Genomic DNA, 15,839 nt, shown 5'->3' on the forward strand with positions numbered 1-15,839 from the left:
GGGAACAATAGGACACGGTGGCGGCTGAGGCAATCCATTTCAAAGGGAAACGCCTTACGAGCGGCGTAAAATATTTTATTTTAATTTTTGAATTTAATATTAATAAGATTAATATTTTTAGTTTATAATTTTTAAATTATTATTTAATTATAGTACAGATTTAACGCATTAAAAAGTTTTTATCTTTTCATTTCGTTTCCATTGTTGAATAACCTTGAAGGGTCAAGAATTTAAAAAGTTTATTTGTTATGTTTAGAAGGTTTATTTTTTATTTCATTTTACAAAATCAGAGAGCATTTACGAATCGTTTTTAGAGTGAAATTTTTAATACTTTTAATGTAACAGTTGAATTTGAAAGAAATAATAATAATAATAATAATAATAAAAATAATAGAAGTAATGGTAGGAATTATAATATTTATTCTCTAAATTTTCTCGATGATTCAATTCTCCTGCGGAGGATTCCATTTCAAAGGCCTTACGGCCAGCCTTTAGAAGGCATTTTTCAAAGCATTTACTCGTTTTTAGAGTATACGATATCCCTTTTTCTCCGCGGAGGCAAAGGATACGCCTTTAGTTCGCCCTATCTCTTCAAGGGCAGCGGCTAACCAGCCTGCCATAGGGCATTAAATGCCCGGACAGATGCAGGCTGGATAGCCCGATAACATGCGAATTCTCATTTCTTATTTAATGCATAGTCTCCCGCTCACATGTTATCGAGTTATCCAGCCTGCATCTCCCCGAACATTTAATGCCTCATGACAAAGTGGTTAGCCGCCATCTCTTCAGGCCGCCACACTTAAACCAACCTGCATTTATTCTGCGTCCTGACTCCCGCGTTTTATTTCATATCGAGCGTATTTCTCATTTTGCACGCATTTGGCTTCGTTGACTCCTTATCGAGCGCACCAAGTACTTGGCTTGCCATGCGTCAATTTTAATTCGTATGAAAGGTATTGAAGTCGATGGAGTCTTTCCACCTGGATCGGCCACGTGAAGTAGACGGTGAGCCATCTGCAGAGACGTGTGGGGCTGCAACTTTAATGTGTCAAGGCAATGACATTGGTGCACAAATTTATTTCGTGAAATTGAAGAGTTGGGAATGAGATACTGACGTTGTTGTCATGTGGTCCGTGACATTATTATCATTTTCTTAATAAGTTGAAGCGGATCATATTTTATTTATCCCTTAAAAACGCATCTCTCAATTTCATTGGTAAATTCTAATTATTAAAATTAAAGATGGAGTATCTCACCTAATAACAACGCCTTTTTATTCAAATTCTCATATTTCTGACCTGTGTCAGTGATATTCTGTTTTTATGATGTACATGCCAGTGAATGGTTTGTTTTTATGATGTACATGACAGTGGTGGGTGAGCAGTATAATTTTGTCTTTATAATCCACATTATCTTCGCACAGAAATTGCAAATTGCGCAGAGGATCAATTGTGAAAGGGTGACTTCATTGTTTTGTAGTTCAGAATGAATGGGCAACGAATGAGGGAAGTTGAAGGATTCTTTTGCACAACAGCTCGATATTTCAGATGGTGAAACACTTGCATACAGAACTGTAGAGATGGTGAGTATACTGTACATGCATATGGGGAATTAGGCGGTTTAAGATTTATTACAGATAAAAGTGGAGGAATATCAATTTTTTGGAACGAGCCTCGTGATAATTTTGTTCAATTATATTGTATATCCCTTTTCCAAGTTGCAAACAGTTTTTCACTTGAATTCTTGGAGGATCTTACTTTTCAGTTCCAGTGTTTTTATCTCCATTGCGATCGTGTAGAAACAGGAATGGGGTCACCTCAACCTTATTTAACCAATTTCAAAATATTCTTAAAATCAAATTTAACCCTCAATTCCCCTGGTTTTACAATAAACCATAGCATATCAACAGATACATAATGTTGCTCTCAAGCTGTTTATGATTCAGGGACCTTGTGATATCATTTTTCATTGTTATGTATATTGGAATGCGATTGTTGCTTATTATATGTAATGTTCATCTTATTGTTTCTTATTAAATTTAATTGATTTGAAAGATTTAATTGCTTTACTTGCTACTGTCAGTATGTCACGAATTCTTGCCAACAATATTTCCTGGGGCAGGATGAATGTGGTGGCGTTTGAATACAAGTTTTGAAAAGGAGGACAAAAGCATGACAGGTCATATTGGCTGTTGTGCCAATAGACGAAGGAGAATTTCGACGTGGATAGTAAAGGTATAACTTACTAAGAAAGCTATAAAGTGTATGTTTCCAAAGGTGGTTTTTAAAAAGGAAAGAGAAACGAGGAGGTTGAGATGATGTAAATTATTTTATTAGTGATATTTTGTTAAATTTTATTAGGAGGTGATTGATGAATGTTATATTAATGGTAATATTTACAAGCTCTTTGCATATATTTTGGTTAAAGTGTGATAAAAATTAAATGAGTATAAGAAATGTTCTGTATTTTAGATATTATTAAATTTATGTTTATATTAGGAGGGATTTTTAATTAGTATACAATTATTTTTGTGTTTTTATAAATGAGTATTTATTAATTTTAATTTAAAATATTAAAAGTATGTAAATTAAAATTATAATACACAAGAGTTTAATGTGGATATTTTTGTAAAAAAAATCACAAGAATTTATTTTTATAAATTTTTATAGGCACCAATTTACTAGAGACATCAATCGCCTTAGTTGAGTACTAAGTCATCAAGATATTCTGTAAGTGCCAATTTACTCGGGACACTAGTCTACTTAGCCACGCACTAACTTAAAGTCTTCATACACAAAGAGCTTCTAACTTCAACCACATGCATCATACTTCATGCATATCCAAAACATAGCTTCAAACCATAGGTAAATTTAGCCTCATGCCTTAGTGAACCTCATAGTATCATTCCCCATAATATAAGTGTATACTAGCACTTTGCAAGATCACAACGCCAAAACAATAGACTTCTTAGTGTTGTAGACCTTAGTCCATCAAATCACACCCTTAAAACTCCATGAAAACTCCTTACACTCCTCTTGTACACCTTTAAACCCCAAGAATACTTCCTACCTCCTTTGCAAATCTCACTTTTTTTTGCACACTTGTACTTGATCTTCTCGAATGGATACACTTCAAATGTCGTCATCTATCCTTTATTTATAGTGTTTCTACATTCACTTAGGGGACTTACTTGTAAAACCAGTTGAGTTGGCTTGTACTTTCTATCTTGGCTAACCTAATAGAATCTTTCGTATCCTGTCACTCTTATGGTTTTAGAGAGAGTGACATATACCTTTGGAAAAGTATCATAATAATTTTTTTCAACATATACCTTGTGCTCCCATTTGAGATAGGTATTTAGAGGAAAACGACCTTCAAAGATAGTGTATCCAAAATAGGCATCAAATGTCTAAAAAAATATTTCCAATAATCAACATCTTGCAATTTTTATCATGGACGAATGTAATCTATTCTTGTCATTGCCATCAAAAATTACAATACTTCCAACAATATCCCCTTTTGTGATTGATGACAACCCTCGGTAAATTCCACAACAATACTACAATATTCCCTATATCTGCAAATCTCCTTCTATCTACAATTCTCTCTCTATCTGCAACTTCCCCCCCTTTAACATCAATAACAAATCATTTCCCCCCTTAGTTGATCCAGGTCCGGGTGTGACGAAGGACCCTTGCAAGACTTTTTACTTTCGTGATGTGCTAAATTGCATTTTTAAAAGAACATAATTGAATACAGGTGCATGCTATAAAGAAGAAGGAACATGACAATCATTAGCAACATAAAAACATAATCCATTGATAACGGAGTTCGTCCAGGAGGGACTACGTCTCCGGGCCCCGGTGTCAAGATGGTGTAGGTCGTTGCATTAAGTGTTGTCAATAGTGATGATGTACATAAGAGGTGATGTCACTATCATACAAGGAAAAATGGCCTCATGCAAGAGTGGCTCCAAGACATGTTCCGCTACAGGAAATCTCGGTCAAAAGACTCCGATCAATATGACACAAACTCATGCATGATGATAATGAGCATCCCACCGACATGGCATAAAAGGGATCTCAATGCAACCATACATGGCGACAACATGAGTATCTCATCAACATACAACAAAGGGATCTCAAATAAAACATGACGAATCATGACAACAAGTACAAGAAAAGTAAGAAACAAGATCCCACATCAAACACCAAATTGGGATCTGTACAACACAATGCGTAGCAAAACGAAGTACATGAACACTGCATATACCTCACATCCTGAGGCCATCTGAACAAAAGGATGTCAAGCTGCAGAAGCTGGTTGCACGTCGAATCTCACGGCATCAAATCGCATGGAAATGACTGCTTGCACATGAATGCTGACACCTGCATTTCACTTAGAAAAGTGGCTGAAAAATGAAATGAGAAAATGAAAAATATGAACGCACCATCAGATTTGTGGCGTCGAATAATGAAAAATTGACTGTCAAATTTTTGAATTTTGCGAAAGTAAGAATATGGGGCTCAAGGAATCTTTTAGATTGCCCCTAGATTTCGCAAAGATTACCTCCTTCGGGTCCTCTGCAAATCAGTTGCTCAGATCATGAAACTTGCTGCATCATCGGGTTCGTGTCGCCGAGAGGTGTAAGATCAACATAAAGTTTGTCCAATTTGGACACTGCGAAAATTTCACCTTCCTGGAAATTTTGCTCAGTCATGGTTCCACCTACATTAAAAATTAATAAAAAAATGACTCTGTTTCGTCTTTCGTGCCCGTTCATGGTTCCTTCATCTGCCTGGGCACACTGACAAATGCTAGGTTTATATGAAATTTTTGAGGCATACTTTACCATGTGGGTTGGTTTGACGTAGTGGTTAAGGTGGAATAAACAAGGCGAAGAGGTCGGGGGATCAAATCCCGACCCCTCCAAGATTACACATAACCATTATATAAAAAGGGTGTGGTTTATTTACATTGGAATCATTTTAAAATATGGCAATGTTTTTGGGTGCCGTATTAAATGGTGGTTGCATTAAGTTAAATAGCGGAGGTGATGGTTGGTACATAGGTTCATGGGGCCACTCGGTGGGGGCTGGCCCACGTGGGCCAGGTGGGTTCAATCTCCGCCGGCCCCACATCAAATTTTGTGGCATACGGTTAGTGTTGAGGGTGTGGAGAGGTGTGGGGAGGTGGGGGTGGTGGCCCACCACCTCCTTTATAGGAGTCATTTTAACAAGGCAAAAATTTCGCCCGGAATCTAGCTGGAGTTGGCCAGATTCCGTCTGCCGGAAAATTCCAAATTGTGTCTCCATTAACCTGCACAGTCAGCAAAAGTCAACCAAAACTTTGACTGCCTCTATCTTCCTCATCCAGCTCAGATTGACGAACCGTTTGCACCACCGCGATCACGACGATGAGATCTTTAACATGAACTTGGTTTGAGCATAATCCAAACACTTTTATTTTTGACCTTTCATAAGTTCTCTTTGTCCTGTGTGTGTCTCTGGAGCCACCTGGATCATTAGTCTTATGCTTCTCTTTACTAATGAGATGAGAGGGATATTACTCTCAATTTCTGTCAAAGATATTCAAATGTTTCTTTAGAAGGGGTTTGGTAAAAATATTTGCACCTTTTTTGTTGGTTGTAGTGTATTCCTTCTTAATGCTTTGTTTAGATATATCCTCTCCTAAGAAGTGGTGCTTGATGGGAATATGCTTTGTCTTTGAGTGCATATTGAGATTCTTTGAAATGTTGATTTCACTTGTGTTGTTGCAGATGACTAAGCTTAATTGGTCATATTATACCTTGATATCCTTCAATGTCTACTTCAACAAGATAGCTTGTGTGCAACATGCTTTTGAAAATATATTTAGCTTCTAATATGGTTAGAGATATTGAAGTTTACATCATTCTCAACCATGATACTAGAGAACTTCCTAGAGATAATGCTTCTCTATTTGTAGTTTTCTTGTTATCAATGCTTCCTTCCAAATCTACATATGTATATGTACTTCAAGTGAATTCATTACTTCTTGAATACCACAAGACAAAGCCCAATGTGCCTTTCTTATAATAAAAAATACATTTTTCTTCTTGCACAAGTGTCTTATTTGGTGCAAATTGAATCTCTCCAACTAATCCTACTAATTGCATGACGTTTGGAGTTGATGTTGTGGCATATGGTAGGTTACCAATAACTGAGCCATACAATGTTTGATTTTCTACTGGGAATTCATCATCTTTGCTCAATTTACACCCTGTGATCATATGTATATTGACAATTGCACAATATTCTATTCAAAATTTCTTCAAAACCTCTTCTAAATATTTGGTCTGAGAAATGAATATGCTTTTGTTGGATTGAGAAATTTTCAAATTCTCCAAGCATGGACATCTCAAATTTCTTTTACATTTCAGCTGTGAACGCTGAGCTCATTCTGCTAGCATTACTTCCAAAAATGTTATCGTCCACATAAACCACAATGATTAACATATTTTCATGTGTCAAGTCTTGAATACGAAGCTCTGGGAGGTTGCTTTAGTCAATAGAGTTCTTTGTTCATTCTACATACATGATCTTCATCTCCTGACAATTCAAATCCATCTAGCTGATCAATACATACCTCTTCTTTTAGATTTCCATTTAGAATGACTAATTTGAAATGCACTTGATAGTCTTTAAAGTCCTTGAAACATGCTATGTCAAAAAAAAAATGAATGATTCTAATCTTGCAACTAGATCAAACATTTCTTCAAGTCAATGCCCTCAACTTGATCACACCCTTTATAGACCAATATTTCTTTATTTCTTACTAGTTTTCCATCTTTATTCAAACTTTTTTTGAAACCCATTTGTTTTTAGTTTAGGCACAAGTTCCCATGTCTCAATCTTTTTAATTTGATTCAATTACCATTCTATAACATTAAGCCAATGTTTATCTTCACAAAGTTAAAATTTTGAAATTTTGCTATTAGTATAAAGTAACTGCCTAATAATAATAATAATAAATTTTATTTTAGATTACAAATTGTTCCCCTAAATAAATATATTTTAAAATAAAAAATAAAATAACAAATAATGGCAAATTAAAATTCTCCCTATATTGAAACTATTTTCATTATAGGTTAAATATTGAAAATTTCAAATTTGACATTAAATCTTTCATTTTAAAATAAATAAGAAAAATATTATTAATTTGTTTTTAATAATATTAGAAAATAGAAGATGCATATTTTCAATATTTAAATTTAAAAAAATATAATATATATATATATATATATATATATATATATATATATATATATATATATATATATATTATATATATATATATATTGTTTATAAAGATTTAAAAAGTAAAGATAAATTTTGTAATTTTATAAAAAATAAAAATATATATTTTTATATGAATTTAAATTGCAATTGAATTATTTAAATTTAAATATTTTTTGATTTATATTAATGCATATTTATATTAATGCATATTACTTTTGAATAAATAATATTTAAATTAAAATTGTATTTTTATTTCATAATAAGATTTAAACCTTTTTCCTAATTTGTAAGGAGTTTATCCTCCTTAAATATAATAGTCTAATATTACGGGACATATGGAATAAAAACCTAACATTTTATAGACTGTCAACAAATCATATAGAATAGTTATATTTAAATAATAATAATAAAAAATCAAATTACACTTTTTATTATAAATATTCATCAATTCATTATTAAATTATAATAAATTTATATATTATAAAATAATATAATTTTTTTTTATATAAATATTTTTGAAAACATAAATTTATATATTATAAAATAATATACCTTTTTTTTATATAAATATTTTTGAAAACTTTAAATAAATGATAGTTACATATAATATTAAATTAATAGTTACATATAATATTAAATTAATATTTAATAATATCGATTTAAAAAGTCAGAAATAACAAATAATATTAATTATTTATAGCTATTTTAATTTTCGTGTCGGAACGTAAGAGCCTTTTTAGCATAAATAGAGTTCCTCCTCCTTATTGCTCGTCAAGTTTATAGGATTTTATGCATGAATAGATACAAAGAAAGAATTAATGTCTCCGAGGTTAAAGATAGCCTATGGGATAGATTGCTTCTTCATCTGGTTGATGTATTCAGCCATTTTCCTGTGAAGCCTTACAATAAGCGCTCTCAACTTTTCGACAAACCCCTCACTAAATAGATTATCCCAAGAGCTAGCTACAAGAATATCTGCATAACTTTCCATGTTTTCTTTGAAGGCCTCATATTCTAAAATGAAATGCTTTTATGTTTTTCTAGAAGAACAAAAAAATACATACTCTTTCCTCCCACACTTCTTTTGGCCTTTTCCAGTGCCCTGTTTCACAACAGAGTTGATGAGAATTAGTCCTTAACTGAGAAGTAAGATTTTTGTCTCTCCAAGAAATATTTGCCTCTATGTACATTTTTTGTTCTTTTGGCCTTTTCCAGTGCTCTGTTTCATAACGGAGTTGATGATAATTAGTCCTTAACTAAGAAGTAAGATTTTTATCTCTCTGAGAAATATTGGCCTCTATGTACATTTTTTGTTGATGATTGTGAGTGGGATTAAACACTTCAATATAGTAATTTTTCTTCCTCTCTAGCTCCTTACCCTGAGTACGCTTGTGGAACTTATCCATAACAAAAGCTTGTATCTCTATAATTTTTATGGGGCACGTGTTCAAGAAAATACCACATTCACTAAACCATTTTTTATTTTGCTGCATCCAAGTCTTTTTTCTTTTGCACAATATGCCATTAAATACAACCTTAGGCCATCTTCCCTCTTCCATTTTCTCAAAAAAGATTAATACCTTGTGACTCGCAACATAGCAATTGCTTCAATAGGAGCAAACCTTGTTTCACTTAACAAGATAGCATAAGGAACTACACTTTTAATTTTGAATTTGTTTGTAATCAAACGCTTTTGAATTTTCTCAATTTGTTTCCACTGCATGTTGGATGTACTGCTGGCCTACAATTCACAACCATAGAGAATCACTAGAAGCTCAAAAAGAGTTTGAGTGGTTTTCTAGTCCCATAACTCTGTCTCTCTACGCCTATTTTGAAAAGCATAAAATAATTTCCAACCCCCCAAAGTTCTTTTCTTTCTACAACCATCGCAACTTAGATTTTTGTTGAAGTCAATTCCAAGGTATTTGTAATCTTCAACTTCTTCTAGAATGTTGCCTTCAAAGTAGAATGTATGTTGGTTATGTTTTCTTTTTTTAGAGAAAACTACTACATTCGTTTTGCCAATATTGACTTGCATCCCCACCCTTCTACAAAATTGCTCAAGGGATAGTAAGTGTTCTTGCAAACCAAGAGAAGATTTAGCAATTAGAATAAGGTCATTTGAATACAAAAGAAGCCTTATAACAAACTTGCCCAAATAGATACCATCACCCCCTTGTGAATTTAACAACTCCTCAAGCTTGTCAGTATATACCCCTAAAAGACTAGGAGAGACTGGGCAACCTTGCATGACCCCAATATCGCTTCTAAAACTTTCAGAAATGTCTGCCGAAGTTCTAATTTTGAATTTCACCTCTTCATACAACCTATGCACAGTTGCTCTCAAATGTTTACGAATCCTGAGTTCCTCCATTATGTACCAAAGCTTATCCCTAGGAACCGTGTCAAATGCTCTTTTGAAATCAACGAAACAACAAAAGACTTCTTCCTTTTTCTCCCAATCTTTTTTAATGATGTGCCTTAAAGTTATACAATGATGAACTGTGAAATGTTTAGGCTTAAAACCCATTTTCCCTTTAGCACACTTATCTCTTTCTTCTACCCACTCGCTAATTTTATTTTCTAGCATGCTCCCAAATAACTTTCCAAACAAAAATTTTATCATTATAGTCCTATAATTGGAGGGATTATTAATGTCACCGCTCTTGAAAAGAAATATTACCAAACTAGTTTTCCAACTCGTAAGGAACCTCTTTTTGTATTTTTCAAATTTAACATTTTCAATATAAGTTATAAGTTAATTTTATTTTGATGCCATAATTTTTATTTTAAAAATATTTTAACATATTGGGTATAATTTTTGGAAATGATTATTCCATTGTTATTTATTCTTCTGTCGTGCAGTGCTAATATATATATATATATTATTGTATTATACTTTTTTTTTCGAGGATCTAAATCTTAAATATATATCAATATATAGAGCATAATTTTTGGAAATGATTATTTCATATTAATAGTTTTTTTTTTTTTTTTTTGGGTCTTATAGTGTTATTTTTATATATAAGATTGTGTTTTTATATATTATTGTGTTAATTGTTTTCCCATTGAATTTGATCTTAAATATATAATATTTTATAACATTGGGTTTGTAATTAAGTTTCTTTTCATGGACTTTGTTGATTAATATTTAATAAAAATATATGTAAATATATATGACTTTTTCTACTTAAAAGAATTATATTAGACAAAAATATTACCATTTGCAAAATAATAGCAATTATATATATGCACACAAGAATGGAAGAAATAGGAGTTAAAAATGTTAGTTTATTGGATTGGAAATAAATAGAAATAAAAGAAACAAAAGAAAAGAAAACCATCAACTTATGGAAATTATTTTATGCAAGTAACAATTTAAAACCAAAAATTAGGGAAAAAAAAAAATCCAATTTAAAACCAACTCTTTCCATAATTATATATTTTGATATCTCCTCCAAATTACTATCAATATGGAATGCTCCCAATTACCTATTCCATCATAAATCTCCATCATAAGCCTAAAATTTGACTTGAAATAAACGACATTAAACTTTAATAAAAAAAAAATTGTTATATCACTTTCCCCATTACCCATTTCATCTTAAATCTAAGAATACACTTGATCTAAGCTAAATTAATATTTAATATAATTGTATTTTTTACTGTCTTTTCAAAATTCATCTAGATTGGATAATTATATTGTTTTCCATCCATCTCAATGTTTTTAGAGTGGAAAAAGTGGAGGAAACATCTCACAGGATTATTTTTACGAACGACACCTGATTTGGAAAATCAAAATCTAAAAACTTCCAAGAGCATTTTGAGGCATGAAATGATGTCTTTTAAGAATAAAAATGTCACTTCAGGGCCACACGATTATTTCATATTCTACACACACAAAACTTCCCAACGATGAAAGAATCACTTCAGGCAAACTTCATATGAAAAATTATGCCACTTAAAAGTTGCCTTTCCAATTTTCACCACCATAATTTGAGAGTATGTCACGTCAGCCCCCATTATTCATGGAAAAATGCCTAGCCACGTGATTATGATTAAAAAGATTATAGAAAAGACCAACTCTGAGTCAAACCTAACTGCTAGTTGACTATTGGGTCATATTATAACCGAACTACTAGGGGGAAGAATGATTCCATTCTTTCAAGAGAATTTGTTCCATAAATGAGCAAAAGTAGTCGAGAGGGAGAGGAGATTAAGCACACATATAAGATTTGTGCACTATAGTACCCCGCGAGCCACAATTCATACTTATTTGTACTTACAACCATTTTCTATTCAGAGCAAGAGAGCAAAGTGACCTCATCTTCTAGCTGGATTTTCTCTCGAAAGGGTTTCCTAAGTCATATATTGTGACAAATTGTGTCAAATCGTAGTTTATGAGTTCTTATTTCATTGTTCTCTATTTTCTACATAATTTTACATGCATATGCGATTCATAATAATCTACATATCCAAAAATTTAAAGAGAAATAGATCCCTAATAATGTAGATTTTAGATTTTTAAATATATTTTTATCAAATGTGTTAGCGCTTCGTAATTCCTCCAAGTTCATGAGGAGAGGAACCCAAAAGTAACCACAAACCACTTGGAAGCTGGAATCTAGCCCTTCCAAATTTAGAGAGGGCTCTTTTTATCTAAAATTTCATTCACTTAGCTTTTAGGCTAGCTATGGTGGTTAGAGGGATATAGGTTTTAAAGGTTTGCTGGCAAAGGAGAAGATATATCCATTGGGCATGGAGTTATGTTAAGTTGTTGATTTTCCAGTGAGAAGATGAAGAGAAAGAACGATCTTCTACACGGGCAAGGTAGGCAGTCTTTTTGGAGTTTTTCAGTGAAATTCGTTGTAGGGGGGTGAGTAGAAGAAAGATGGAAATAACATATAGAGCATCAAACAATGAGATGAATTCTAAATGTCATTCAAGAAGAAAACATAAATTGTTTGGCAAGCTAAATGAGAGCACTTTTAAAGAAAATTTTAAGACAAATCTTTGTTTAGCTAGATAGGAAGACACACATTCAAATCATGATTGATAACAGAAGATAAATTACAAAAACAATAAGCACATTTCCATAAAAACTAGCACAAATATCCCTGTAAGATCATACCTTCGTCTTTTCATTCACTAAAAATATATCATAAAAAATGCAGTACATGATGTCCCTTCTTCTAAAACCTCACCAACCAGCCTTTTGCATACTGAAATTTATGAAATATATACAATTAGCCCATCCTTGGACTTAGGGGGTCAAGCTAAACCATTTTCCCAAAGTTAGAATCAGTTACATTAAATTTGGAAATGCCCTGCTATGAAACAGGGAACGAACTTTTAAAAAATAGGGGTAAAATATAAGATCATCTCTCTCAAAGATGTTACAAAATTGAATGCGGTTTTTTTATATGAACATGTGCTTGAGACAAACCTTTCTATGTTTTCAAAAATTCTTCTCCATCTCCTCAGAATCCGTGCCCAAAAATCATAACTAAAACTGAAAATAACAAAATTTGAAAAATAGGCTATAGTGATTCATCCGAATCTTCCAATATATGACACCTGTGAAGAAATGAAGGAGTATTTTGTAACACAGATCGTTTTTTACATGAACCTCTTTTAAGTCTTCAAAATTCCAAATAATCAGAAGTTTATCTTGAGGTTAACTACTAAAACAGTGAAAAACACAACAAATCACCTGCAGCCAAAACGCAACAAGTGCATCCTTTGTGCATTTTTGACCATCTCCTAGAACTCTGAATGGGTCACCTAGATGAAGAATAACCCATGAAACATTAGACACCTGTCAAGACATGTTTGTTCATAAGGCATCCTTTCATTTTTCAAAATCAACAAGTACAACAAAAGCGCAACGCTTGGGTGCAACAACTAAATTTTTTTTTAATATATCTTGAACGGTGTACCAGATTGAGCTGATTTTTTGTCAGCGAGTTAATATCATTACAATTATTCTCCACAAAAAATTAAGCTAAATCTGACTCACATTTCTCGGAAATCATGAAGCAGACCTAAAATTAAGTGAGTTTATTTATCTCATACCCATACATCTCCTCTAAACATTTCATGGAAAACGGGTACAAGAGTTAATATATATGGTGAAAATGCGTTTGCAACGTTAGAGCACCAAGAAAGCGCAGCACAAAAAGAACCACAACATATTTTTAGACTTTTGTATTTGCAAAAGATGTCACAAAGTTTAGCGTAGCTACAAACCGACCAAATTAAATGACCAAGCTTGACCTTGACTACTCTAACATAGGACTCTAACAAAATGCATATGCAATTCATAATAATCTACCTATCCAAAAATTTAAAGGGAAATAAAATCCTAATAATATAAATTTTAGATTTATTAATATTATTCCATTCTAGAGTATAAAAGAAGATAATACATAAAAAGTAGATAATACATAAAAAGTATCGTACAATGGGTTGCTCAAAGAAGATAATACATAATGGGTTGCTCAAAGAAGATAATACATAAAGAGTATCAAAGAAGTACAATGGGTTGCTCTGAAAGCTATTTCAGTGAAAAATTAATTGTAATATTTCACTTTAGTTTAGTTATCAACTGAAACACACGATTAGCCAACCCTGCAGTACCGGTTCCATTCGCTAAGAAACAACAATTGCAGGATGAAAGAATTTACAATTGCGAAATATACAGTGACAGTGTGTGTGTTAGAAGCAAAAACCAGTGAGGATCTGTTTAGCGAGAAGCCTGGAACGATAAAATAATTCTCATTCATGCAAGAAAGAAAAAATAAGCGAAGATCTTTCCGTTTAAAGATAGCCACTTGACGACGAAAGATCTTTCCCTTTTATTTTCTTTAGAGGAAGAAGGTTATTTTTCAGCCAAGAAATCCGGTCTGCCTCCACACCGCGTTTCGAACTCGGCTCATCTCTCGGCCCTTCAGCCCCACGCCTGGCCAACCGGACGATATGCTAAAATTCCGGCAGCGATCATGCTCCCTCGCCAGGTACTCGTGCGGTGGCAGCCTCTCCTCCTCCTCGTGGCCGGCTATGTCGAAATCGTCTGCATCGGGGTTCTGCTCTTTCAGGTGGCCGACTCCTAGTATTTTGCTCCAGTCCAGCACGTTAACGGGAGCCGATTGATGAAGATGTCGGAGCCCGCCGTCCAACGACGAATCTCCGATCCTCGGATTCAGCCGCAGGCTCCCGTGGTTGCAATTCTTATCATTACGATCTTCGATACCTTCAAGATCGGTTTCCTCCATCTCGACAGGCCACAGGTATTCTTCCCAGAGGTCGTTTATGGTCCCTGACGACATCGTATATGACGAACCGGAGTATCTATCCATGTGATTCGAACCAGTGACGAGGGTTCTTGATCATGTGGGCAGTCAGCACTTCGATCTCCACCAACGCCAACCAAAATCGAACGTATTCTCTAATTCTTTTGCTTGCTTTTCCAAGGAGGATTCTTCAACCGATCATTTCCAGAACCAAGAAATGAGCACCTTGGGCGTCGTTCGAATCCCCTTCAGGCTACCGCCCATGCCTCCACAGTTGAAACCCTCAACCAACCTTCCATTTATTCTGTTCCCTCACTCCCCCATTTCATTTCATCTCCAGCGTATTTCATTTCATTTTGCACGCATTTGGCTTCGTTGACGATCGCACCACGTACTTGGCTTGGCACGCGTCAATGTTAATTCGTATGAAAGGTATCGAAGTCCATGGAGTCTTTCCACCTGGATCGGCCACGTGAAATAGAAGGTGAGACAATGACTTTGGTGCACAAATTTGGTGAGCCATCTGCAGAGACGTTGTGTGGGGCTGCAACTTTGAACTGTCGAGACAATGATATTGGTGCACAAATTTATTTTGAGAAATTAAAGGGCTGGGAATGAGATAATCACGTTGTTGTCTCGTCGGCCGTGACATTTTTATCAGTTTTAAAAAAAGTTGAAGCGGTTCATATTTTATTTCTCCCTTAAAAACGCATGTCCCCATTTCATTGGCAGATTCTAACTATTAAAGATGGAGTATCTCACTTAATAACAACACCATTTTATTCAAAATCTGATATTTCTGATATGTGCCCGTGATATCTTTGTTATTATGCTGTACGTGCCAGTGAATAGTTTGTTTTTATCATGTACATGTCAGTGAGTAGCGAGTGAGTGATTAGTATATTTTTGTTTTTATAAGCCACATTATCTTCCCACAGAATTTGCAAATTGCGCAGAGGATGTATTGTGAAATGGTGACTTCATTGTTTTGTAGTTCCGAATGAATCGGCAACCAATGAGGGAAGTTGAAGGTTTTTCTGCACAACACCTCATCCAAACGTATTTCAAAGGTCGGTATTTCAGATGGTGAAATACTTGCATACAGAACTGTAGGGATGGTGAGTATACTGTCCATGAATATGGGGAATTAGGCGGTTTAAGATTTATTACAAATGAGATGCACGATAAAAGAAACACTTCTCCTCTTGGTTTCAATTTTGACTTTGTTAACCAGGGAAAAATTGATTTATTTTGAAAACCTTCCAGT

General features: G+C 33.8%; 1 protein-coding gene across 1 annotated transcript; it reads right to left on the reverse strand.

The window, feature by feature from the left end:
- Nucleotides 1-13,748: 13,748 nt before the first annotated feature.
- On the reverse strand, nt 13,749-14,875 carry LOC149184553 (protein S40-6-like). The gene has a single exon (XM_089417612.1). The coding sequence runs from the start codon at nt 14,636-14,638 to the stop codon at nt 14,168-14,170; it is 471 nt and encodes a 156-aa protein (XP_089273738.1). The 5' UTR covers nt 14,639-14,875; the 3' UTR covers nt 13,749-14,167.
- Nucleotides 14,876-15,839: the final 964 nt, after the last annotated feature.

This window comes from Pinus tabuliformis, chromosome 3_2, assembly GCF_031772625.1.
Source record: "Pinus tabuliformis cultivar Carrire ecotype Pingquan chromosome 3_2, CPIR1, whole genome shotgun sequence".
Taxonomy (NCBI): domain Eukaryota; kingdom Viridiplantae; phylum Streptophyta; class Pinopsida; order Pinales; family Pinaceae; genus Pinus; species Pinus tabuliformis.